The sequence below is a fragment of the Oncorhynchus clarkii genome, chromosome 25, assembly GCF_045791955.1.
Source record: "Oncorhynchus clarkii lewisi isolate Uvic-CL-2024 chromosome 25, UVic_Ocla_1.0, whole genome shotgun sequence".
Taxonomy (NCBI): Eukaryota; Metazoa; Chordata; class Actinopteri; order Salmoniformes; family Salmonidae; genus Oncorhynchus; species Oncorhynchus clarkii.
This window is the reverse complement of record NC_092171.1, coordinates 34,192,102-34,220,033: the sequence shown is the minus strand read 5'-3', so window position 1 is coordinate 34,220,033 and position 27,932 is coordinate 34,192,102. Positions and strand designations below refer to the sequence as shown.

Below are 27,932 nucleotides of genomic sequence, written 5' to 3'. Positions count from 1 at the left end.
CAGGCCACACAAACCCATTCAAGAAGTTTGTTAAGTATAAAACAGATATTAGATCGTTCAAACATTATTTCAATTCAAAGGGTATAGGTCCTAACTTTATTCACAAGTCATTTCTACTTTATAAGAATAATTAAATATGCACATTTCAAACAATAACAGTAGTTACAAGAGCCAAATGACATGATATGAAGAGCTGTTGTCTCATAACTTTCCCTGCATATGCCTGAGGTGTATACAGCTGCTATGACACCCTATGACCACCAGGGGGCAACATATGGTGAGAATCTGATGTTCCAGGTCATATTTTCGGCAGCCACACTGCACATATTAGGGGACAGCTCAAAAATAATGGCTGGAATGAGTGGATGGAATGGCATCAAGCACATTGAAACCATGTGTTTGATACTATCCCATTACTACGAGCCATCCTCCTCTCAGCAGCCTCCACTGCTTATCAGGGACTGAATTAATATATATAAACCATCTTACATCAGCACTCCTACTCAGAGGCTTTCTGAATATGGGCACAGATCTCACAACGCCTGAAAAAGTGATTCACTGTGTCACATATTTGGGATGGGATCCAGGCAAGGAACTTTGAACTAGTCATAAAAAGGTAGAAGAGAGTGTTGTGTGAGCATATTTACATCATTACAGAAAAGGCACGTGTGGTAGGTGTTGGTTCATGGGTTTTGTCCTGGTTGATTTACTTTGTTCTCAAGGAGAGCGAGAGAGAGAGAGTGTGTGTTTATGTACATGGAAGCTGAGGCAGAGATCCAAGGTGGATGATTTGAAAATCGGGAGCAGGTACGTAGGTCTACTTGAGGAGCTTGTTGGCTCGCTGGTTGGCTTCATCGATACGTGCTTTGTTTCTGTCCGCCTGAGGGGGGGAGACAACACACACACCAGGTGAGTGGTGGCTCAATATCAACATGACTCTTTCTTAGTGAAACAGAAGGCCGTCTGACAGTAGAGCCCTATGTTAGGCATCCTCGTATACGGTACACAAGACAAATATACTGTACCACACCCAAGAAAAAGCTAGCGGAGGTGTATGAAGATTACAAACTAAACTGTAGAAAACAATCTCTGCACCTTTAATAGGCAGAACTTCTGCTCACAAAGACCTTCGTCAGAGCATACTGGTAGTATAAGCCCCACAACATGGTATCATAAACTCTAGGAGTGTAAGGCAGTGTATGGAGAACACAAGCCCAGCCATGACGACAACCCACCTTTTCTGTGATGCAGTCGATGTGTTTGTTCTGCTTGTCTAGCTCAGAGCCCATGTCACTGGCCATGTTCTTCAGGTTCCCTATGATGCTGCCCACCTGATCCAGGTTCTCCTCCATCTCATCCTCCCGAGCATCGTTGGTAATCCTGGGGGAGTTAAGGGGCCACATGATCGCACATATCTACTATTCTCACACAGTGTCAAAACACAATCATGAGACTATTTGCCCTTGCTTGATAACCCTAACCGTGTGGTGTTTTCAGATCTGAAAGGACTGGGTAAGTAGAAGCTATGTTGTGGAGTTTCCACCACATTCCCTCCACCTTACAGATCTGAAAGGACTGGGTAAGTAGAAGCTATGTTGTGGAGTTTCCACCACATTCCCTCCACCTTACAGATCTGAAAGGACTGGGTAAGTAGAAGCTATGTTGTGGAGTTTCCACCACATTCCCTCCACCTTACAGATCTGAAAGGACTGGGTAAGTAGAAGCTATGTTGTGGAGTTTCCACCACATTCCCTCCACCTTACAGATCTGAAAGGACTGGGTAAGTAGAAGCTATGTTGTGGAGTTTCCACCACATTCCCTCCACCTTACAGATCTGAAAGGACTGGGTAAGTAGAAGCTATGTTGTGGAGTTTCCACCACATTCCCTCCACCTTACAGATCTGAAAGGACTGGGTAAGTAGAAGCTGTTGTGGAGTTTCCACCACATTCCCTCCACCTTACAGATCTGAAAGGACTGGGTAAGTAGAAGCTATGTTGTGGAGTTTCCACCACATTCCCTCCACCTTACAGATCTGAAAGGACTGGGTAAGTAGAAGCTATGTTGTGGAGTTTCCACCACATTCCCTCCACCTTACAGATCTGAAAGGACTGGGTAAGTAGAAGCTGTTGTGGAGTTTCCACCACATTCCCTCCACCTTACAGATCTGAAAGGACTGGGTAAGTAGAAGCTATGTTGTGGAGTTTCCACCACATTCCCTCCACCTTACAGATCTGAAAGGACTGGGTAAGTAGAAGCTATGTTGTGGAGTTTCCACCACATTCCCTCCACCTTACAGATCTGAAAGGACTGGGTAAGTAGAAGCTATGTTGTGGAGTTTCCACCACATTCCCTCCACCTTACAGATCTGCAAACATTTTAAAAAAGGGCAAAGGGAGCAAAAGCAAGTTGGATCAAGCTGATCGTTTGTAACTAGGTGTGTATTATACGGTTGACTGGCTTCACCCACCTCTTGATGTAGGGTCCAGAGCCCCCCATGGGCTGCTGCTGGTTGGCATGTCCGTTATGGATGCCCGGGGGTTGCCTGGACACCACCGAGCCATCCCCTCCCTCTCCTGTACCATCACCTGTTCCCCAGGTACGCTTGTACTTAGAATCATGCTCTATGGATGTCACCCTGAGGGAAAATCAAGTCGGTCCGTTAAATCATTAGTCAGTCCACCATTCAAGTCAATCAATTCAGTCCGTCAATCAGGGGACAACTTCAGGGGAAGAGAGCTTCCACCGGTGCCACGTAGCACCTTCGTAGACAAGGTGACGGGTGGTAACTTTACAAACAAATGCTCAATCATGGCATCACGGGCCATTAAGATTAAGGGTATCATTCTAAATTGAAAAAAAGGGTGTATTTTATTTTTTATTTCACCTTTATTTAACCAGGTAGGCTAGTTGAGAACAAGTTCTCATTTGCAACTGCGACCTGGCCAAGATAAAGCATAGCAGTGTGAACAGACAACAACACAGAGTTACACATGGAGTAAACAATAAACAAGTCAATAACATAGTAGAAAAAAATTATCTATATACATTATGTGCAAAATGCATGAGGTAGGCAATAAATAGGCCATAGGAGTGAATAATTACAATTTAGCAGATTAACACTGGAGTGATAAATGATCAGATGTACATGTGCAGGTAGAGATACTGGTGTGCAAAAGAGCAGAAAAGTAAATAAATATAAACAGTATGGGGATGAGGTAGGTAAATTGGGTGGGCTATATAACGATGGACTATGTACAGCTGCAGCGATCGGTTAGCTGCTCAGATAGCAGATGTTTAAAGTTGGTGAGGGAGATAAGTCTCCAACTTCAGATTTTTGCAATTCGTTCCAGTCACAGGCAGCAGAGAACTGGAATGAAAGGCGGCTTTAGGGATGATCAGTGAGATCCACCTGCTGGAGCGCGTGCTACAGGTGGGTGTTGCCATCGTGACCAGTGAACTGAGATAAGGTGGAGCTTTACCTAGCATAGACGTGTAGATGACCTGGAGCCAGTGGGTCTGGCGACGAACATGTAGCGAGGGCCAGCCGACTAGAGCATACAGGTCGCAGTGGTGGGTGGTATAAGGTGCTTTAGTAACAAAACGGATGGCACTGTGATAAACCGCATCCAGTTTGTTGAGTAGAGTATTGGAAGCTATTTTGTAGGTGACATCGCCGAAGTCGAGGATCGGTAGGATAGCCAGTTTTACTAGGGTAAGTTTTGTGCCGTGAGTGAAGGAGGCTTGGTTGCGAAATAGAAAGCCGACTCTAGATCTGATTTTGGATTTGAGATGTTTGATATGAGTCTGGAAGGAGAGTTTGCAGGTACTAGGTACTTATAGATGTCCACATATTCTAGGTTAGAACCATCCAGGGTGGTGATGCTAGTCGGGCGCGCGGGTGCAGGCAGCGAACGGTTGAAAAGCATGCATTTGGTTTTACTAGCGTTTAAGAGCAGTTGGAGGCCACGGAAGGAGTGTTGTATGGCATTGAAGCTCGTTTGGAGGTTAGATAGCACAGTGTGTGCAAGGAAGGGCCAGAAGTATACAGAATGGTGTCGTCTGCGTAGAGGTGGATCAGGGAATCGCCTGCAGCAAGAGCAACATCATTGATATATACAGAGAAAAGAGTCCGCCCGATAATTGAACCCTGTGGTACCCCCATAGAGACTGCCAGAGGACCGGACAACATGATTTGACACACTGAACTCTGTCTGCAAAGTAGTTGGTGAACCAGGCAAGGCAGTCATTAGAAAAATCGAGGCTACTGAGTCTGCCGATAAGAATATGGTGATTGACAGTGTCGAAAGCTTTGGCCAGGTCGATGAAGTCGGCTGCACAGTACTGTCTTTTATCGATGGCGGTTATGATATCGTTGAGTACCTTGAGCGTGGCTGAGGTGCACCCGTGACCGGCTCAGAAACCAGATTGCACAGCGGAGAAGGTAAGGTGGGATTCGAGATGGTCAGTGATCTGTTTGTTGACTTAGCTTTCGAAGACCTTAGATAGGCAGGGCAGGATGGATATAGGTCTGTAACAGTTTGGGTCCAGGGTGTCTCCCCCTTTGAAGAGGGGGATGACCGCGGCAGCTTTCCAATCCTCGGGGATCTCAGATGATACGAAGGAGAGGTTGAACAGGCTGGTAATAGGGGTTGCGACAATGGCGGCGGACAGTTTCAGAAATAGAGGGTGCAGATTGTCAAGCCCAGCTGATTAGTATGGGTCCAGGTTTTGCAGCTCTTTCAGAACATCTGCTATCTGGATTTGGGTAAAGGAGAAGCGGGGAGGCGTGGGCGAGTAGCTGCGTGGGGGGGTTGGAGCTGTTGGCCGAGGTTGGTGTAGCCAGGAGGAAGGTTTCAATTATCACAGATTTATCGGTGGTGACCATTTTACCTAGCCTCAGTGCAGTGGGCAGCTGGGAGGAGGTGCTCTTGTTCTCCATGGACTTTACAGTGTCCCAGAACTTTTTGGAGTTAGAGCTACAGGATGCAAATTTCTGCTTGAAAAAGCTTGCTTTCCTGACTTCCCTGAACAGTTGCATATCGGCAGGGTAGCCTAGTGGTTAGAGCGTTGGACTAGTAACCGGAAGGTTGCTGACAAGGTACAAATCTGTCGTTCTGCCCCTGAACAGGCAGTTAACCCACTGTTCCTAGGCCGTCATTGAAATTAAGAATTTGTTCTTAACTGACTTGCCTAGTTAAATAAAGGTAAAATAAAAATGTTGCGGGCACTATTCGATGCTATTGCAGTCCGCCACAGGATGTTTTTGTGCTGGTCGAAGGCAGTCAGTTGTGGAGTGAACCAATCTGTTTTTAGTTCTGCATTTTTTGAACGGAGCATGCTGGTCTAAGATGGTGAGGAAGTTACTTTTAAAGAATGACCAGGCATCCTCAACTGACGGGATGAGGAGTATCCTTCCAGGATACCCGGGCCAGGTCGATTAGAAAGGTCTGCTCGCAGAAGTGTTTTAGGGAGCGTTTGACAATGGAGGGGCGGTCGTTTGACCCGCATGTGTGTCTATGCTATGTAGAAAAACAAGGACAGCAGAACACAGGAGTAATATTAGGACTAATCAGAAACCCTGTGGCTGAGCACTTCCTGGAGGCTCATCACATCAGCTCTTAGATTGGTATCGAACATGTTTAGACTCCTAGGGGGGGGGGGACGACGACTAATAAACTATTACTGAGAAGAGAATTGTATTGGTTTCACCGTTTGTCCACCACGTCTCTTAAAGGTCTGAACCAAGTTTCTTACATGAACATGTTACATTGATTTGACTTGCCACACATGGAATCCTATAGTAACCAAGTGTTAAATCTAAATATTTTATATGGGAGATTCGTCAAAGTAGCCACCGTTTGCCTTGATGACAGCTTTGCACACTCTTGGCATTCTCTCTCTTGGCATTCTCTCAACCAGCATCATGAGGTAGTCTTTTTTAATGCGTTTGAGCCAATCAGTTGTGTTGTGACAAGGTAAGGGTGGGTATACAGAAGATAATGAGTCCGGCGCCGACAGAGATGGCCGCCTCGCTTCGCGTTCCTAGGAAACTATGCAGTTTTTTGTTTTTTTACGTGTTATTTCTTACATTAGTACCCCAGGTCATCTTAGGTTTCATTACATACAGTCGAGAAGAACTACTGAATATAAGATCAGCATCAACTCACCATCAGTACGACCAAGAATATGTTTTTCGCGACGCGGATCCTGTGTTCTGCCTTACAAACAGGACAAAGGAGTGGATCCTATGCAGCGACCCAAAAAAACGACTCCGAAAGAGAGGGAAACGAGGCGGTCTACTGGTCAGACTCCGGAGACGGGCACAGCGCGCACCACTCCCTAGCATTCTTCTTGCCAATGTCCAGTCTCTTGACAACAAGGTTGATGAAATCCGAGCAAGGGTAGCATTCCAGAGGGACATCAGAGACTGTAACGTTCTTTGCTTCACGGAAACGTGGCTTACTGGAGAGACGCAATCCGAAGCGGTGCAGCCAACAGGTTTCTCCACGCATCGCGCAGACAGGAAAAAACATCTTTCTGGTAAAAAGAGGGGCGGGGGCGTATGCCTTATGACTAACGTGACATGGTGCGATGAAAGAAACATACAGGAACTCAAATCCTTCTGTTCACCTGATTTAGAATTCCTCACAATCAAATGTAGACCGCATTATCTACCAAGAGAATTCTCTTCGATCATAATCACAGCCGTATATATCCCCCCCCAAGCAGACACATCGATGGCTCTGAACGAACTTTATTTAACTCTCTGCAAACTGGAAACAATTTATCCGGAGGCTGCATTCATTGTAGCTGGGGATTTTAACAAGGCTAATCTGAAAACAAGACTCCCCAAATTTTATCAGCATATCGATTGCGCAACCAGGGGAGGAAAGACCTTGGACCATTGTTACTCTAACTTCCGCGACGCATATAAGGCCCTGCCCCGCCCCCCTTTCGGAAAAGCTGACCACGACTCCATTTTGTTGATCCCTGCCTACAGACAGAAACTAAAACAAGAGGCTCCCACGCTGAGGTCTGTCCAACGCTGGTCCGACCAAGCTGACTCCACACTCCAAGACTGCTTCCATCACGTGGACTGGGAGATGTTTCGTATTGCGTCAGATAACAACATTGACGAATACGCTGATTCGGTGTGCGAGTTCATTAGAACGTGCGTTGAAGATGTCGTTCCCATAGCAACGATTAAAACATTCCCTAACCAGAAACCGTGGATTGATGGCAGCATTCGTGTGAAACTGAAAGCGCGAACCACTGCTTTTAATCAGGGCAAGGTGTCTGGTAACATGACCGAATACAAACAGTGCAGCTATTCCCTCCGCAAGGCTATCAAACAAGCTAAGCGCCAGTACAGAGACAAAGTAGAATCTCAATTCAACGGCTCAGACACAAGAGGCATGTGGCAGGGTCTACAGTCAATCACGGACTACAGGAAGAAACCCAGCCCAGTCACGGACCAGGATGTCTTGCTCCCAGGCAGACTAAATAACTTTTTTGCCCGCTTTGAGGACAATACAGTGCCACTGACACGGCCTGCAACGAAAACATGCGGTCTCTCCTTCACTGCAGCCGAGGTGAGTAAGACATTTAAACGTGTTAACCCTCGCAAGGCTGCAGGCCCAGATGGCATCCCCAGCCGCGCCCTCAGAGCATGCGCAGACCAGCTGGCCGGTGTGTTTACGGACATATTCAATCAATCCCTATACCAGTCTGCTGTTCCCACATGCTTCAAGAGGGCCACCATTGTTCCTGTTCCCAAGAAAGCTAAGGTAACTGAGCTAAATGACTACCGCCCCGTAGCACTCACATCCGTCATCATGAAGTGCTTTGAGAGACTAGTCAAGGACCATATCACCTCCACCCTACCTGACACCCTAGACCCACTCCAATTTGCTTACCGCCCAAATAGGTCCACAGACGATGCAATCTCAACCACACTGCACACTGCCCTAACCCATCTGGACAAGAGGAATACCTATGTGAGAATGCTGTTCATCGACTACAGCTCGGCATTCAACACCATAGTACCCTCCAAGCTCGTCATCAAGCTCGAGACCCTGGGTCTCGACCCCGCCCTGTGCAACTGGGTACTGGACTTCCTGACGGGCCGCCCCCAGGTGGTGAGGGTAGGCAACAACATCTCCTCCCCGCTGATCCTCAACACTGGGGCCCCACAAGGTTGCGTTCTGAGCCCTCTCCTGTACTCCCTGTTCACCCACGACTGCGTGGCCACGCACGCCTCCAACTCAATCATCAAGTTTGCGGACGACACAACAGTGGTAGGCTTGATTACCAACAACGATGAGACGGCCTACAGGGAGGAGGTGAGGGCCCTCGGAGTGTGGTGTCAGGAAAACAACCTCACACTCAACGTCAACAAAACTAAGGAGATGATTGTGGACTTCAGGAAACAGCAGAGGGAACACCCCCCTATCCACATCGATGGAACAGTAGTGGAGAGGGTAGCAAGTTTTAAGTTCCTCGGCATACACATCACAGACAAACTGAATTGGTCCACTCACACAGACAGCATCGTGAAGAAGGCGCAGCAGCGCCTCTTCAACCTCAGGAGGCTGAAGAAATTCGGCTTGTCACCAAAAGCACTCACAAACTTCTACAGATGCACAATCGAGAGCATCCTGGCGGGCTGTATCACCGCCTGGTATGGCAACTGCACCGCCCTCAACCGTAAGGCTCTCCAGAGGGTAGTGAGGTCTGCACAACGCATCACCGGGGGCAAACTACCTGCCCTCCAGGACACCTACACCACCCGATGTCACAGGAAGGCCATAAAGATCATCAAGGACATCAACCACCCGAGCCACTGCCTGTTCACCCCGCTATCATCCAGAAGGCGAGGTCAGTACAGGTGCATCAAAGCTGGGACCGAGAGACTGAAAAACAGCTTCTATCTCAAGGCCATCAGACTGTTAAACAGCCACCACTAACACTGAGTGGCTGCTGCCAACACACTGACACTGACTCAACTCCAGCCACTTTAATAATGGGAATTGATGGGAAATGATGTAAATATATCACTAGCCACTTTAAACAATGCTACCTTATATAAATGTTACTTACCCTACATTATTCATCTCATACGCATACGTATATACTGTACTCTATATCATCGACGGTATCCTTATGTAATACATGTATCACTAGCCACTTTATACTATACTATGCCACTTTGTACTCTATATCATCGACGGTATCCTTATGTAATACATGTATCACTAGCCACTTTATACTATACTATGCCACTTTGTTTACATACTCATCTCATTTGTACATACTGTACCCGATACCATCTACTGTATCTTGCCTATGCTGCTCTGTACCATCACTCATTCATATATCCTTATGTACATATTCTTTATCCCCTTACACTGTGTACAAGACAGTAGTTTGGAATTGTTAGTTAGATTACTTGTTATTACTGCATTGTCGGAACTAGAAGCACAAGCATTTCGCTACACTCGCATTAACATCTGCTAACCATGTGTATGTGACAAATAAAATTTGATTTGATTTGATTTGATTTGATTTAAAAAGACCAAGTCCATATTATGACAAGAACAGCTCAAATAAGCAAAGAGAAAGACAGCCCATCATTACTTTAAGACATGAAGGTCAGTCAATCTGGAACATTTCAACAGCTTTGAAAGTTTCTTTAAGTTCAGTCGCAAAAACCATCAAGCGCTATGATGAAACTGGCTCTCATGAGGACCGCCACAGGAAAGGAAGACCCAGAGTTACCTCTGCTGCAGATAAGTTCATTAGAGTTTCCAGCCTCAGAAATTGCAGCCCAAATAAATGCTTCAGAGTTCAAGTAACAGACACATCTCAATAACTGTTCAGAGTAGACTGTGTGAATCAGGTTCTGTGAACTACTGCAAAGAAAACACTACTAAAGGACACCAATAAGAAGAGACTTGCATGGGCCAAGAAACACAAGCAATGGACACTAGACCGGTGGAAATCTATCCTTTGGTCTGATGAGTCCAAATTTGAGATATTTGGTTTCAGCCGCCATGTCTTTGTTAGACTCACAGTAGGTGAACAGATGATCTCTGCATGTGTGGTTCCCACCGTGAAGCATGGAGGTGGTGATGTGATGGTGCTTTGCTGGTGACACTAAGTGATTTATTTAGAATTCAAGGCACACTTAACCAGCACGGCTACCACAGCATTCTGCAGCGATACGCTATTCCATCTGGTTTGCGCTTAGTGGGACTATCATTTGTTTTTCAACAGGACAATGACCCACCATACCTCCAGGTTGTGTAAGGGCTATTTGACCAAGAAGGAGAGTGATTGAGTGCTGCATCAGATGACCTTGTCTCCACAATCCCCCGACCTCAACCCAATTGAGAAGGTTTGGGATGAGTTGGAGCGCAGAGTTATTTATTTATTTCACCTTTATTTAACCAGGTAGGCAAGTTGAGAACAAGTTCTCATTTACAATTGCGACCTGTCCAAGATAAAGCAAAGCAGTTCGACACATACAGTGCCTTGCGAAAGTATTCGGCCCCCTTGAACTTTGCGACCTTTTGCCACATTTCAGGCTTCAAACATAAAGATATAAAACTGTATTTTTTTGTGAAGAATCAACAACAAGTGGGACACAATCATGAAGTGGAACGACATTTATTGGATATTTCAAACTTTTTTAACAAATCAAAAACTGAAAAATTGGGCGTGCAAAATTATTCAGCCCCTTTACTTTCAGTGCAGCAAACTCTCTCCAGAAGTTCAGTGAGGATCTCTGAATGATCCAATGTTGACCTAAATGACTAATGATGATAAATACAATCCACCTGTGTGTAATCAAGTCTCCGTATAAATGCACCTGCACTGTGATAGTCTCAGAGGTCCGTTAAAAGCGCAGAGAGCATCATGAAGAACAAGGAACACACCAGGCAGGTCCGAGATACTGTTGTGAAGAAGTTTAAAGCCGGATTTGGATACAAAAAGATTTCCCAAGCTTTAAACATCCCAAGGAGCACTGTGCAAGCGATAATATTGAAATGGAAGGAGTATCAGACCACTGCAAATCTACCAAGACCTGGCCGTCCTTCTAAACTTTCAACTCATACAAGGAGAAGACTGATCAGAGATGCAGCCAAGAGGCCCATGATCACTCTGGATGAACTGCAGAGATCTACAGCTGAGGTGGGAGACTCTGTCCATAGGACAACAATCAGTCGTATATTGCACAAATCTGGCCATTATGGAAGAGTGGCAAGAAGAAAGCCATTTCTTAAAGATATCCATAAAAAGTGTTGTTTAAAGTTTGCCACAAGCCACCTGGGAGACACACCAAACATGTGGAAGAAGGTGCTCTGGTCAGATGAAACCAAAATTGAACTTTTTGGCAACAATGCAAAACGTTATGTTTGGCGTAAAAGCAACACAGCTGAACACACCATCCCCACTGTCAAACATGGTGGTGGCAGCATCATGGTTTGGGGCTGCTTTTCTTCAGCAGCGACAGGGAAGATGGTTAAAATTGATGGGAAGATGGATGGAGCCAAATACAGGACCATTCTGGAAGAAAACCTGATGGAGTCTGCAAAAGACCTGAGACTGGGACGGAGATTTGTCTTCCAACAAGACAATGATCCAAAACATGAAGCAAAATCTACAATGGAATGGTTCAAAAATAAACATATCCAGGTGTTAGAATGGCCAAGTCAAAGTCCAGACCTGAATCCAATCGAGAATCTGTGGAAAGAACTGAAAACTGCTGTTCACAAATGCTCTCCATCCAACCTCACTGAGCTCAAGCTGTTTTGCAAGGAGGAATGGGAAAAAAATTCAGTCTCTCGATGTGCAAAACTGATAGAGACATACCCCAAGCGACTTACAGCTGTAATCGCAGCAAAAGGTGGCGCTACAAAGTATTAACTTAAGGGGGCTGAATAATTTTGAACGCCCAATTTTTCAGTTTTTGATTTGTTAAAAAAGTTTGAAATATCCAATAAATGTCGTTCCACTTCATGATTGTGTCCCACTTGTTGTTGATTCTTCACAAAAAAATACAGTTTTATATCTTTATGTTTGAAGCCTGAAATGTGGCAAAAGGTCGCAAAGTTCAAGGGGGCCGAATACTTTCGCAAGGCACTGTACAGAGTTACAAATGGAGTAATACAAACATACAATCAATGTTACAGTAGAAAAATAAGTCTATATACAATGTGAGCAAATGAGGTGAGATAAGGGAGGTAAAGGCAAAAAAAGGCCATGGTGGCGAAGTAAATACAATATAGCAAGTAAAACACTGGAATGGTAGATTTGCAGTGGAAGAATGTGCAAAGTAGAAATACAAATAATGGGGTGCAAAGGAGCAAAATAAATAAATACAGTAGGGGAAGAGGTAGTTGTTTGGGCTAAATTATAGATGGGCTATGTACAGGTGCAGTAATCTGTGAGCTGCTCTGACAGCTGGTGCTTAAAGCTAGTGAGGGAGAAGTGTTTTCCAGTTTCAGAGTTTTTGTAGTTCATTCCAGTCATTGCCAGCAGAGAACTGGAAGGAAAGGCGGCCAAAGGAAGAATTGGTTTTGGGGGTGACCAGAGAGATATACCGGCTGGAGCGCGTGCTACAGGTGGGAGCTGCTATGGTGACCAGCAGCCAAGAAGTGCTCAGTATATGTGGGAACTCCTTCAAGACTGTTGTAAAAGCATTCCAGGTGATGCTGGTTGAGAGAATACCAAGAGTGTGCAAAGCTGTCATCAAGGCAAAGGGTGGCTACCTTGAAAAATCTCAAATATATTTTGATTTGCTTAACACTTCTTTGGTTACTACATGGTTCCATGTGTTATTTCATAGTTTTGATGTCTTCGCTATTATTATACAATGTAGAAGATAGTAAAAATAAACCCTAGAATGAGTAGGTGTGTCCATCATTTTCACTGGTCCGGATGTACTACTAAATCTCATTGATAAATTATTAGATACACAAGTTTTTGAAATAGATAGGTCACTATAATTCTAGGGCCACCCGCGAGTGATGGTCACATGGGAACTGTTGGAATACCCGCCCAACATAATATAATAATAACATAATAATTGAATTGTTTCCACAAGGTCATGTGAGGTGAAATGTTTTTTTTTTATTATCATTTAATTTTACCCCCTTTTCGTGGTATCCAATAGTTACTATCTTGTCTCATCGCTACAAATCCCGTACGGGCTCGGGAGAGACGAAGGTCGAAAGCCACGCGTCCTCGGAAACACAACCCAACCAAGCCGCATTGCTTCTTAACACATTGGCTTCCGGGTTGGATAAGCGCTGTGTCGGAGGAAACACAGTGCACCTGGCGACCAGGTTAGCGCGCACTGCGCCGGGCCGCCACAGGAGTCGCTAGTGCGCAATAAGACAAGGATATCCCTAGCGGCCAAACCCTCCCTAACCCGGACGAAGCTAGGCTAATTGTGGGTCGCCCCATGGACCTCCCGGTCGCGGCCGGCTGTGACAGAGCCTGGGCTCGAACCTGTCTGGTGGAACAGCTAGCACTGCGATGCAGTGCCTTAAACCACAGCACCAACCGGGAGGCCCATGAGCACGTTGTTTTGACCTCATGTCACTAAAGCGGTAAATTGGAAGCATAAACAGAGAGCGGGCCTTCTTGTTCTTTACAAGATAGAAATGTAAACATTCTAAGAAACAGAATCAACATTACAAGAACAAAGTACAACACAGAAAGTCACATGACTCATTTCCAGAAGTGAGAGAGAGAGAGAAAAAAAACTGACGTGCTACGCTTGTGTTATAGTTTGGTGGTAAGAGGGGTGTCCAGTACCTGTCACAGGGGCAGACACAGAGGCCACAGCACTTGGACAGGTCAGTCAGGTTCTTCTCAGCCTTCCTCATGTCCTCGTTGATCTGGTCCATACCCTCCTCTGTACGTCTCAGTTGCTCTGTCATGCAACCAGGACAAAACAGCAAAGACCCATCTCAGGGAAATGAAACACTAAAACCATATTAATTGATTTATTTAAACCAAGTTACAAAACTGGTTTTAACAATAAGATGTTCTGTAAAAAAAAAAGATGGCATTCTTAAGCGCTGGTGCTCTGTAGTGAACTCCGACTCACCTCCCTGTTGGTCCAGCATGTCGATGGTGTTGACACCAGTCTCCCTGGTCTGAACACAGGACAAGCACCACATTAGGAATTCAAAGACCACAGTGCAGCTAACTTCAGCAACACAGAAATATGCTGAAGTAAAATATAAAACACAACATGTAAAGTGTTGGTCCCATGAGCTGAAATAAAACATCCCAGACCTTTTCCAAACACACAAAAGAAATCTCAAAAATGTTGTGCACAAATTTGTTTACATCCCTGTTAGTGAGGATTTCTCCTTTGCCAAGATAATCCATCCACCTGACAGGCATATCAAGAAGCTGATTGAACAGCATGATCACTACACAGGTGCACCTTGTGCTGGGGACAATAAAAGGCCACTAAAATGTGCAGTTGTCTCCCACCACAATGCTACAAATCTCAAGTTGAGGGAGTGTGCAATTGGCATGCTGACTGCAGGAATGTCCAACAGAGCTGTTGCCAGTGAATTTCTCTACCATAAGCCACCACCACCCTCATTTTAGAGAATTTGGCTTGTACGTACAACCAGCCTCACAACCACGTGTAACCATGCCAGCCCAGGACCTCCACATCCGGCTTCTTCACCTGCGGGATCGTCTGAGACGAGCCACCCGGACATCTGATGAAACTGTGGATTTGCACATCCCAAGATTTCTGACAGTTTGTGCAGAAATTAATCTCAGAGAAGCTAATCTGCGTGCTATTTGTCCTCAAGAGTCTTGACCTGACTGTAGTTTGCTGTCGTAACCAAATTCACAGGGGACAAAGACAACTTCGATGGCCAGTGGCACGCTGGAGAAGTGTGCTATTCGTGGATGAATCACAGTTTCAACTGTACCGGACAGATAGCAGACAGCGTGTATGGTGAAGTTTGGGCGAGTGGTTTGCTGATGTCAACGTTGTGAACAGAGAACCCCACCGCCACCATGGGGCAATGTATGGGCAGGCATTAGCTACGGACAATGAACACAATTGCATTTTATGGACAGCAATTTGAATGCACAGCGATACCGTGACGAGGCCCAGTGTTGTGCCATTCCTCCGCCACCATCACCTCACGTTCCAGAATGAAAATGCACGGCTCCATATCGCAAGGATCTGTACACAATTCCTGGAAGCTGAAAATGTCCTGGTATACATACTCACCAGACATGTCACCCATTGAGCATGTTTGGGGATGTGCTGGATCGTTGCACAGCCATTGAAGACTGGGACAACATTCCACAGGCCCCAGTCAACAGCTTGATCCTGCTGCAGACCAGATACTGACTGGTTCTGATCCACAGCCCTTACCTTTCATGTCTTTGTATTCCCAGTCATGTGAAATCCATAGCTTAGGGCTTAATTCATTTACTTAAATTGACTGATTTCCTTACATGAACTAACTCCGTGAAATCTTTGAAATTGCTAAAATATTTTTGTTCAGTGCACTTCTTTCTGTATGTAATGACAGAGGGCTTGTGTTGGGCTAGACTGTTAGAGCAATAACAACGTTTGTCTCACCTCCTCGGCCATCTGTAGCATCCGCCTGGTGCACTCCAAGGACTGTAGAGGACAAAATAGACAAGGTCTTAAGGTACCGCTAGGTAATAGGCTCAGCCAGAAGAGGACTGCCTGGTTCCTCTCTAGGCTTCTTCCTAGGTTCCTGTTTTTCTAGAGTTTTTCCCTGTGATTCTACATCTGCATTGTTTGCTCTTTTGGGAGTTTTAGGCTGTGTTAAAAACTTATTGACAACTGTTGATGTAAAAAAGTGCTTTATAAAATACATTTGATTGATAGCGCAATAGAGTGTTACTTAGCCTGTAGAACATGACAGCTGAACAGACAAATGATATACACCTTACAGAGTCCTTTATCCTTGTTTTGATTGAGTCTTTCAGGGGTACAGACATACACGAAAAAAAGGCTCTAGACTAGAGCCTAGGTAATATGAAATGCTTCTTGGGTAGTACTCAATTCCCAGGACAGGCGCAAAGCCTATTGTGAATTGTTCTAATTTTAAAATCTGTTAGGTGAGCCCGGCACATGGTTCTCTATTTAACAGGCCCACAGAGACTCAGATCTTAAGTAGTTGACATATGGCTGAACTGTGCCTGGTCAGGTAGATTAACCATCTCCCACAGAGCAGCAGCACCGTCCCACAGAGCAGCAGCACCGTCCCACAGAGCAGCAGCACAGTCCCACAGAGCAGCAGCACAGACCCACAGAGCAGCAGCACAGACCCACAGAGCAGCAGCACAGTCCCACAGAGCAGCAGCACAGTCCCACAGAGCAGCAGCACAGACCCACAGAGCAGCAGCACAGACCCACAGAGCAGCAGCACAGACCCACAGAGCAGCAGCACAGACCCACAGAGCAGCAGCACAGACCCACAGAGCAGCAGCACAGACCCACAGAGCAGCAGCACAGTCCCACAGAGCAGCAACACAGTCCCACAGAGCAGCAGCACAGACCCACAGAGCAGCAGCACAGACCCACAGAGCAGCAGCACAGACCCACAGAGCAACAGCACCGTCCCACAGAGCAGCAGCACAGTCCCACAGAGCAGCAGCACAGACCCACAGAGCAGCAGCACAGACCAACAGAGCAGCAGCACAGACCCACAGAGCAACAGCACCGTCCCACAGAGCAGCAGCACAGTCCCACAGAGCAGCAGCACAGTCCCACAGAGCAGCAGCACAGTCCCACAGAGCAGCATCACAGTCCCACAGAGCAGCAGCACCAGGTCACATGACAACGTTATGATGGAATGCAGTCAGTGCAGGCGAGTCAGGTGAGACGCCCTATTAATAACATGACTGAAAGGCGTAGCCTACAGCAGAGAAGGTAGAGGGGGAAATGATTACTCGGGGCATGACGACGTAATCAGCATGAACTGTTATACCATATCACCTCAACATAGAGTTGAAAATGATTAACCCCCTCGGACACATTTCTAAGCATGCTTTGTGTCCGAACCATTCATACCCATCTCTGAACCATTCATACCCATCTCTATCTGTGTGTGTGAAGGGTTCCTCCCAGGATCATTTAAGGTGGTTCTGATTATTGAGGGGGGTGTCCCAGAGGGGGGCTGTGCTCCCGTTTGGGTTGAACACCTGTAACTGATTGTTCCTAAAATCTAGAGCCTTAAATGATAATCACCATTTTTCAAATGGTCAACCGAACAGGGACCATGAGAGCCAGGGAAGAGTCATTCACAGTGAGTGTGTCACCAGGTCTTGAATTTCATGAATCCCCCCCCCCCCCCCCCCCCCCCCCCCAAGAGATGCCCAATCCAAATCCACCAGGGCACCAAGGCCATTAACCAAAATAGACCATTAAGTTGATTCCAAAAACCAAACAACCAAAACAAACAGCAATTGAATCAACACATGCTAAAAATATGGTACTGTTAACAGTTGATGTTACTCTTCAATAACACAGACCCCAAAGCATATCAGGGGGGGAGAACAAATCATGATGGGTGGTAGATGGTAGCTGCATGCTCCCCTGTCCTCATTGATTCTGAACAAAGTAACAGGATGTCATTTAACCCCCCACCCTTTCCTGTGGTTGACCAATTAGAGGTCCTTGCAGTACAACTGGGTCAATGGCCAAATAAGTATTCTGCTCCTGACTCAACATGCAGACGATTCAGGACTGACAGCTTTACAGACCAATGGAAATAGTTGTTTTTCAGTTCATCGTTAATTCTAGTCCTCTAGTCCCCTGCATTGTGTATTTATCGTCGACATATTATTACAGTCCCAAATACTAAACTTTTTACTACTTCAATACATTTGGACTATGTAAAAAAGTGCTGTAATTTCTAAAACGATTCACCCGATATGGGTGAACATACCCTCAAATTAAAGCTGACAGTCACATGCGCCAAATACAACAGCTGTACAGACAGTTTGTTAACAAGACATTTGTGGAGTGGTTGAAAAACGAGTTTTAATGACGCCAACCTAAGTGTATGTAAACTTCCCACTTCAACTGTATCATACAGTGCATCCAGAAAGTATTCTGACCCCTTGACTTTCCACATTGTTAAATTACAGACTTAATCTAAAATGGATTAAATTGCCCCCCCCCCCCCCCCCCCCCCCCCCCCCCCCCCCCCCCCCCCATGAATCTACACACAATACCCCATCATGACAAATCAAAAACAGTTTAAAAAAAATACACACTGCTCAAAAAAATAAAGGGAACACTAACACATCCTAGATCTGAATGAATTAAATATTCTTATTAAATACTTTCTTTACATAGTTGAATGTGCTGACAACAAAATCACAGAAAAATTATCAATGGAAATCAAATTTATCAACCCATGGAGGTCTGGATTTGGAGTCGCACTCAAAATTAAAGTGGAAAACCACACTACAGGCTGATCCAACTTTGATGTAATGTCCTTAAAACAAGTCAAAATGAGGCTCAGTAGTGTCTGTGGCCTCCACGTGCCTGTATGACCTCCCTACAATGCCTGGGCATGCTCCCGATGAGGTGGCGGATGGTCTCCTGAGGGATCTCCTCGCAGACCTGGACTAAAGCATCTGCCAACTCCTGGACAGTCTGTGGTGCAACGTGGCGTTGGTGGATGGAGCGAGACATGATGTCCCAGATGTGCTCATATGGATTCAGGTCTGGGGAACGGGCGGGCCAGTCCATAGCATCAATGCCTTCCTCTTGCAGGAACTGCTGACACACTCCAGCCACATGAGTGTCTAGCATTGTCTTGCATTAGGAGGAACCCAGGGCCAACTGCACCAGCATATGGTCTCACAAGGGGTCTTAGGATCTCATCTCGGTACCTAATGGCAGTCAGGCTACCTCTGGTGAGCACATGGAGGGCTGTGCGGCTCCCCAAAGAAATGCCACCACACACCATGACTGACCCACCGCCAAACCGGTCATGCTGGAGGATGTTGCAGGCAGCAGAACGTTCTCCACGGCGTCTCCAGACTCTGTCACATGTGCTCAGTGTGAACCTGCTTTCATCTGTGAGGAGCACAGGGCGCCAGTGGAGAATTTGCCAATCTTGGTGTTCTCTGGCAAATGCCAAACGTCCTGCACGGTGTTGGGCTGTAAGCACAACCCCCACCTGTGGACGTCGGGCCCTCATACCACCCTCATGGAGTCTGTTTCTGACCGTTTGAGCAGACACATGCACATTTGTGGCCTGCTGGAGGTCATTTTGCAGGGCTCTGGCAGTGCTCCTCCTGCTCCTCCTTGCACAAAGGCGGAGGTATCGGTCCTGCTGCTGGGTTGTTGCCCTCCTACGGCCTCCTCCATGTCTCCTGATGTACTGGCCTGTCTCCTGGTAGCGCCTCCATGCTCTGGACACTACGCTGACAGACACAGCAAACCTTCTTGCCACAGCTCGCATTGATGTGCCATCCTGGATGAGCTGCACTACCTGAGCCACTTGTGTGGGTTGTAGACTCCGTCTCATGCTACCACTAGAGTGAAAGCACCGCCAGCATTCAAAAGTGACCAAAACATCAGCCAGGAAGCATAGGAACTGAGAAGTGGTCTGTGGTACCACCTGCAGAACCACTCCTTTATTGGGGGGGTGTCTTGCTAATTGCTTATAATTTCCACCTGTTGTCTATTCCATTTGCACAACAGCATGTGAAATTTATTGTCAATCAGTGTTGCTTCCTAGGTGGACAGTTTGATTTCACAGAAGTGTGATTGACTTGGAGTTACATTGTGTGTTTAAGTGTTCCCTTTATTTTTTTGAGCAGTGTATGTATGTATGTATGTATGTATGTATGTATGTATGTATATATATATATATATATTTTGTTTTACATAATTATTCAGACCCTTTACTCTGTACTTTGTTGGAGCACCTTTGGCAGCGATTCTTCTTGGGCAAGCTTGGCACATCTGTATTTGGGGGGTTTCTCCCATTCTTCTCTGCAGATTCTCTCAAGCTCTGTCAGGTTGGATGGGGAGCGTCGCTGCACAGCTATTTTCATGTCTCAAGAGATGTTCGATCGGGTTCAAGTCCGGGCTCTGGCTGGGCCACTCAAGGACATTGAGACTTGTCCTGAAGCCACTCTTACGTTGTCATGGCTGTGTGCTTAGGGTCGTTGTCCTGTTGGAAGGTGAACCTTCGCCCCAGTCTGAGGTCCTGAGTGCTCTGGAGCAGGCTTTCATCAAGGATCTCTGTGCTTTGCTCCGTTCATCTTCTCGATCCTGACTAGTCTCCCCACAGCATGATGCTGCCACCACCATGCTTCACTGTAGGGATGGTGCCCGTTTACCTCCAGTTGTGACACTTGGCATTCAGGCCAAAGAGTAAAATGTTGGTTTCAACAGACCAGATAATCTTGTTTCTCATGGTCTGAGAGTCCTTTAGGTGCCTTTTGGCAAAACTTCAGCGGGCTGTCATGTGCCTTTTACTGAAGAGTGGCTTCCGTCTGGCCACTCTACCATAAAGTCCTGATTTGCTGAGTGCTGCAGAGATGGTTGTCCTTCCTAAAGGTTATCCCATCTCCACAGAGGAACTCTAGAGCTCTGTCAGAGTGACCATTGGGTTCTTGGTCACCTTCCTGACCAAGGTCCTTCTCCCCCTATTGCTCAGTTCGGCCGGGCGAACAGTTCTAGGAAGTCCATCAATATTTTAAGTTAAACGTTCTCATCGGTTGCATCAGATACAACTGTACATAAAAAAATGTGTATGAATTTGGGTTCTATCATCCTACAACTATCCCAGAGTCTGTTTGGAATATTTCTCACACAGAACGACAAGCCACAAGGTGGCACAGCACCCCTCAGATTATTTGGGGAGAACCCTGATGTGTGGTACATTAAGCAGGTTACTATGACAGTTTACCCCATGCCATGTTGGACTAAACCCAGTACAACCCAGGTATCAGTCGGTCAGTCAGGCAGCAAGGAGAGAGAGAGAGAGACAGACAGACAAACAGGTAGGTAAGAGATACAGATAAATCAAAATGGCAGAGGACCACACTATTAGTTTTAAAACTTCTTCGGGATAGGGGGCAGCACTTTCACTTTTGGATGAATAGCATGCTCAAATTCAACTGCCTGCTACTCATCCCCAGAATATAATATATGCATATTATTAGTAGATTTGGATAGAAAACACTCTGAAGTTTCTAAAATTGTTTGAATCATATCTGTGAGTATAACAGAACTTATGTAGCAGGCAAAACCCAGAGGACAAACCATTCGGAATTATTATTTTTTTGGGGGGGTGGTCACTGTCTTTTCAATCTGTTTTCATTGGGAAACCAGATTTCTAAGGGACTTGCTTGCAGTTCCTACCGCTTCCACCAGTCTTTAGAAATTGGTTAAGGTTTTTCCTTTGTGTAATGAAGAAGTACGGCCATCTTGAATGAGAGTCACTTGAAGTGGACTGTTTGAGAGAGGCGCGTGACTAGAAAAGTCGTGTCAGTTTGTTTTCTTTTTGTATTGAACACAGATCATCCCGTCTTCAATTGTATCAATTATTTACGTTTAAAAATACCTAAAGTTGTATTACAAAAATAGTTTGAAATGTTTTGGCAAAGTTTACAGGTAACTTTTGAGATATTTTGTAGTGATGTTGGAACGCGCCAAATAAATTGACATTTTGGATATATATGGACGGAATTAATCAAACAAAAGGACCAATTGTGATATTTATGGGACATATTGGAGTGCCAATAGAAGAAGCTCGTCAAAGGTAAGGCATGATTTATATTTTATTTCTGCGTTTTGTGTCGCGCCTGCAGGGTTGAAATATGCTACTCTCTCATTGTTTGCTGTTGTGCTATCATCAGATAATAGCATCTTATGCTTTCGCCGAAAAGCCTTTTTGAAATCTGACATGTTGGCTGAATTCACAACGAGTGTAGCTTTAATTTGCTATCTTGCATGTGTGATTTAATGAACGTTTGATTTTTATAGTAATTTATTGGAATTTGGCGCTCTGCTTTTTCCTGGCTTTTGGCAAGCGTCCAAGAGAGATTAACAGAACAGTACACTAACTTAGATCTGAATAAATTATTAGCTGTGCTCAGCAAAGCATAAGAGTTTTTCCCCCATCAACGTGTTACTGCTTCTCTATAGGAGTTGACACAGGAGCGACGCTAATACTGCCACATAACACTTCCCCCATTCCCAGCATTCCTATAGTGTCTCTATGGATACGGGTGGCAGCTGTACCTCATCGGTCACTTGGTTGGCCCTCACGGTGATCTCTTCCGCTGACATATCCGCCATTTTACTGCTGTTGAAGTTGGAGGCTCCTCCTGTCACACCAAGCTCTACACTCTGAGGCCTGGGGGAGAGAGGGGTGGCAGGATAGAGGGACCGAGAGAGAAGGGTTCACAAGTTAATGTTTCAAGAATACAGATATCCATTTGAACATGACTGAAAGGTACCATTCAACTTTGCGGACAGAATCAACATACTATGTAACTTTACAAAGAAACAATGGTTCTACTTTGGTCTCAACAAAGTGAGAAAATTAGATTCCTTTCCTGGCAGCAGAGGGGTCTATGGGGTTTGAATGTTGTGTGGAAAAGGAAACAAAAAAAGTTGACCGACTGACAAATGAGCAGCATTTTTCTGTGCCTACAGACAGCAGTAGGCTAGTTCCTTGTCAGTACCATTATGGCTTGGTGTCATTATGCAGACAGCACAGTTACAATGAGGAGGCTGGTGATAAGGAGAGGCTGATAGAGAAATGAAGATGTGTTTGAAACATCATTAATATGCCAGTCAGGAACACACAGCACTGAATGATGAAACGCTTGGTGTGGACAAGCTGCACCAGATTTTCCACCATGACAGTGTTTTTAGACACGTTTCAGTGTGTCCAATATCTAAACTAGCATACGGCTTAGAATGTAGTGATGGGGGCAAACAATTATACAGTTTGTCAACTATTTACCGTCAAAAATGTAGTCTAAGTCCCAATATTATTCATATTTCTCCAGTTGGCTGTACCTGCACCAAAACTCCAGTATTTTTCCTTCACAGCTTGTTCGCCATCTCCTTTTTAAACGAGAAGCCAATTTGTTTTCAACACTTATTTCCATAACTGATCAAAACTCGTTTTCTCATGGCTCTCTCTAGTCCCTCTGCAGTAGACATATGGTGAGCAATACGTTCGAAACATCATATCGCAATAAACTCACAGTATTGAATATTTCAGTTGTGTATATTGTTTAATTTGATGAAATTATTTTATTTCAAGTAATCATCTCTATAGAGCTGCTGCCTATGCGGTCTGACAAAAGTCACTATTTTAGTAGTTCAAAGTATACTAACCAAAATATAAAATGTAACAATTTCAAAGATTGATGTCCTTATATGAATTGTACAGTTAATTGAAAGAACTGTATTAGGTCCTAATCTATGGATTTCACATGACTGGGCAGGGCTGCAGCCATGGGTGGTCCTGGGAAGATACCAGCCACTTGGCAGCTAGGCCTACCCACTGGGGAGCCAGGCCCACCCACTGGGGAGCCAGGCCCACCCACTGGGGAGCCAGGCCCACCCACTGGGGAGCCAGGCCCACAAAAGAGCTTGAAAAACAGACAGAATGCTGTTTAACCTCTTGAGACTAGGGGGAAGTATTTTGATGTTTGGATAAAAAACGTACCCATGAAACTGCCCATTTATCAGGCCCAGAAGCTAGAATATGCATATAATTGGCAGATTAGGATAGAAAACACTAAAGTTTCCAAAACTGTCAAAATATTGTCTGTGAGTATAATAGAACTGATATTGCAGGTGAAAACCTGAGGAAAATCCAACCAGGAAGTGCTGTTTTTCTGAAACCTCTGTTCCATTGCATGCCTTCCCTCCATTTAAAGGGATATCAACCAGATTCCTTTCCCTATGGCTTCCACATGGTGTGAACAGTCTTTAGGCATAGTTTCAGGCTTTTATTCTGAAAAATGAGCGAGAATGATCACATTGCGTCAGTGGATAGCTGTGTGTCTGAAGCTGTGTGTGTGTGTGTGTGTGTGTGTGTGGGGGGGGAATAAATGAACTCTAGACCAACTTTACTCCACACACAGAGACACAAAGCTCTCCCCCGCCCTCCATTTGGCAAATTACCATAGTTCTATCCTCCCGATTCCAGCTTACAAGCAAAAACTAAAGCAGGATGTACCAGTGACTCACTCAATACGGAAGTGGTCAGATGATACGCTACAGGACTGTTTTGCTAGCACAGACTGGAATATGTTCCAGGATTCATCCAATGACATTGAGTATACCACCTCAGTCACCCACCTTCATCAATAAGTGCAATGACAACGTCGTCCCCACAGTGACCATCCCAACCAGAAGCCATGGATTACAGGCAACATCCCCACCGAGCTAAAGCCTAAAGCTGCCGCTTTCACAGAGCGGGACATCAATCTGGACGCTTATAAGAATTCCTGCTATGCCCACAGACGAACCATCAAAACAGGCAATGCAGCAATATAGGAGTAAGATTGAATCAGACTACACCAGATGTGGCTGGGTTTGCAAGCTAGTTTGGACTACAAAAGAGAAACCCAGCCGTGAGTTACCCAGTGTCGTGAGCCTACCAGGCGGCCTAATGACTTTTGTGCTCGCGTCATGGCAAGCAACACTGAAGCATGCATGAGAGCCCCAGCTGTTCCGGTCAACTGTGTAATCACGCTCTCTGTAGCTGATGTGAGCAAGACCATTAAACAGGTCAACATTCACAACGCCGCGGGGCCAGACGGATTTCCAGGACGTGTGCTCAGAGGAAGCACGGACCAACAGGCAAGTGTCTCCTCTGACGTTTTTAGCAGATGACCATAGTCCCTGTGCCCAGGAAAGCAAAAGTAACCTGCCTAAATGACTACCTCCCTATAGCACTCATGTCAGTAGCCATGAAGTGCTTTGAAAGGCTGGTCATGGCTCACATCAACACTATTATCCCACAAACATTCCAATTCGCATACCGCCCCAACAGATCCACTGATAATGTCATCTCAATCGCACTCAACACTGCCCTTTCCCACCTGGACAATAGGAACACCTATGTGAGAATGCTGTTCATTGACTACAGCTCAGCTGTACCAACACAGTCGTGAAGAGAGTACACAAAACCTATACACCCTCAGGAGACTGAAAAGATTTAGCATGGGTCCTCAGAACTGAATGTGTTCAACTGAAGTGAGTCTTCCACATTTAACCCCTTAATCAGAGTGGGGAACTGCCTTGCTCAGGTGCAGAACGACAGATTTTTACCTTGTCAGCCTGTATATAGCCTCGCTATTGTTATTTTACTGCTGCTCTTTAATTATTCTGTTACTTTTTTGGTGTGGGGGGGGGGGGGGGGTGTATTTTTCTTACAACTGCATTGTTGGTTAAGGGCTTGTAAGTAAGCATTTCACTGTAAGGTCTACCTACATCTGTTGTATTCGTGTCGCATGTGACAAATGCAATTTGATAATGAAATTGTGTATGGATTTTTGCATGTTTTCCAGATACATGGATCAAGAGGGACAACACCTTTACAACCAGTTCCTGATGTCAGTCCCTGATGGCAAGGCAGACACCGTCATTGCCGTCATCAAGGAGATGCTCCATCAAAAAGATACCAACAGAGAAATTGTACGGCCTGGGCACTGATGCGGTTGCAGTGATGACTGGTATGGACTACAAAGCTTTAGAATTAACTTATTTAAAAATATATATACAGCATGTCTGGAGATAAATTGGATGCGCGCTGTGTTAAAATAAGCAGTGCGGCTTGGTTAGGTTGTGTTTCGGAGGCTTTCGACCTTCGTCTACCCGAGCCGGTACGGGAGTTGTAGCGATGAGACAAGATAGTAACTACTAACAATTGGATACCACGAAAAGGGTGAGAAAACGGGGTCATTATTTTTTTTTAAAGCTGTGTCGTTGGCTAGCAGTGTCCTGATGAGAGCGCACATGTTCTATGCCATGGATGTATCCAAATAAATTACACTAGAAAACAGCTTAAACACCGACTGGGTCGCGTCTCTGGCAACCCAACCAATAGAACGAATGACCAGCCAGCTTGGGTAGCACCCCAATACTTATCTCGGGACTATATCTTGTGGTAGGATGAAATAGTATGAATAAATCATCCAAAATAACGTTAATGAAAATATGTCAATCATTATTTGTTATATGTTGGTAACCCGTTGTATAAACGTGATAATGCCCTCGAAGCCGGTGTTTGGAGGATATGTTGGTAAAGTTTGCCAGGCCTCGACTTGGTCTCGGGCCTAACACCCGTGACAATATCCTACAAACCCGGCTTCGAGGGCATTATCACTTCAATACCACAGCCCTTCGTGCCTTACTGCTTAAATAAATAACCTTTAATGTGGCTGTGCTGACATTGTATGAGTTAGTTAACTAGCTGGATATGCTGGACGTCAGTTGGCAAGAAGTTTACAAGTTCAGTAGCGAACTCGTTTATTGTAACAAGAGCGAGCAAGGTGATCGCAGACAGAATAACAACACCCAACCAATGAGTTGTTAGCTAGCCTAGATAGCTGGCGAAGTTAAACTACAATTGGTGAAAAAGTTGTCTTGAGGGTAACCTGTAATACATAACTGAGTTGCAATACCTTGAAAACATTGTTAAAAGTTGACTTGCACTGGACTAACTTAGTTATTTCGCCTGACGTAAATAAAAAGTTATTCCTGTAAAGTTTTTTTGTACTATTGGCTAGCTCAAGGTAGCAGTCTAGTTCCTCTTCAACACAAGTCAGTCGCATAAAACTCCCCGTCAGATGATAATTTGACTGATGAACACATACTGAAAGACGGTTGTCTTCTGAATGACAACAACTTACTGCTAAGCTTCTCAAATAGAAAGGACTCCTCCTTTTGGTTATCTGTACGTGATATTTGCAATTTCTGAAATTCCTTTAGATGGTGTCGACGAAGCGCATATCCTGTTTCCACAAGTGGAGGAAAGCGATCTTGCGCATGCGTTGGAGCGCACCTAAAACAACAGCGTTTCTGTGGTTGTGGTTATCGTTTTGACCTTTGATCACAAGTTGATTATATACCAAATACATCTTATATTCCTGTCAGTTGAACTTAATATGAAACATCAATTTTCAAAAAAAAAATTGTCAGTCAACTAATTTCTACCACTTCTCTCAAAAAAGATATGTACTTTTGAGCCCTTATGAACGAAGCCTTAATGCGTTGGCATTTGTATTTCGGAATGCCAAGGAAATGAATGCATTTTTAATCAAGTTCCTCCTTCTGTTCTTCAAGAGTGCATTGATGGGAAAAGTAAGTAAGTGGTGAGCTATCTCATGAATTAATATGATGTATTTAGGTGAGTGGACACCTGCAGGGTGGGCAACTCCAGTCCTCGAGGGCCTGATTGGTTAAAATATGTAATAATTAAGTAAGCTTTATGCAGCATATTTTTGTGTGAACCCATTACACCTCTTTGTTTGTCTGAAATCTAAGGAAACCCCACCATACATTAAACAAATATATTTTTTCATTTTTCTAAGTGGTGGCTGTTATCCTCATTGTTTTTCTTCCAGTCCCACACACTACCCATATTCAAAGAGCACCGTATACCAAAAGTCCCCATGGCCTTACAGATTTTATCCATTTGAGTGCACATAGTTTTTTTTAACTCTAATATTCTTCTCTATATATTTCCCATATTGCAATTCTTTCTGGAAAATCTATCCCTGGCCTTTGCTCTATTTAAAAACCTGCACATTTGATTTTATTTACTGTAGTGGCGCAGTGGTCTAAAACACTGCATCTCAGTGCAAGAGGTGTCACAGTACCTGGTTCGAAGGCTACATCACA

The 27,932-nt window shown here is 45.0% G+C and overlaps 1 protein-coding gene across 1 annotated transcript; it reads right to left on the bottom strand.

The window, feature by feature from the left end:
• Nucleotides 1–67: 67 nt before the first annotated feature.
• Nucleotides 68–27,103, bottom strand: LOC139383314 (synaptosomal-associated protein 23-like). The gene is made up of 8 exons (XM_071127799.1): nt 26,942–27,103; nt 22,302–22,416; nt 15,636–15,677; nt 14,121–14,169; nt 13,826–13,943; nt 2,469–2,636; nt 1,236–1,380; nt 68–880 (listed from the first exon to the last, which is right to left on the bottom strand). Exons 2-8 carry the CDS (start codon nt 22,356–22,358, stop codon nt 818–820), a joined length of 642 nt encoding a protein of 213 aa, XP_070983900.1. The 5' UTR covers nt 22,359–22,416; nt 26,942–27,103; the 3' UTR covers nt 68–817.
• Between the last annotated feature and the right edge of the window lie 829 nt (nt 27,104–27,932).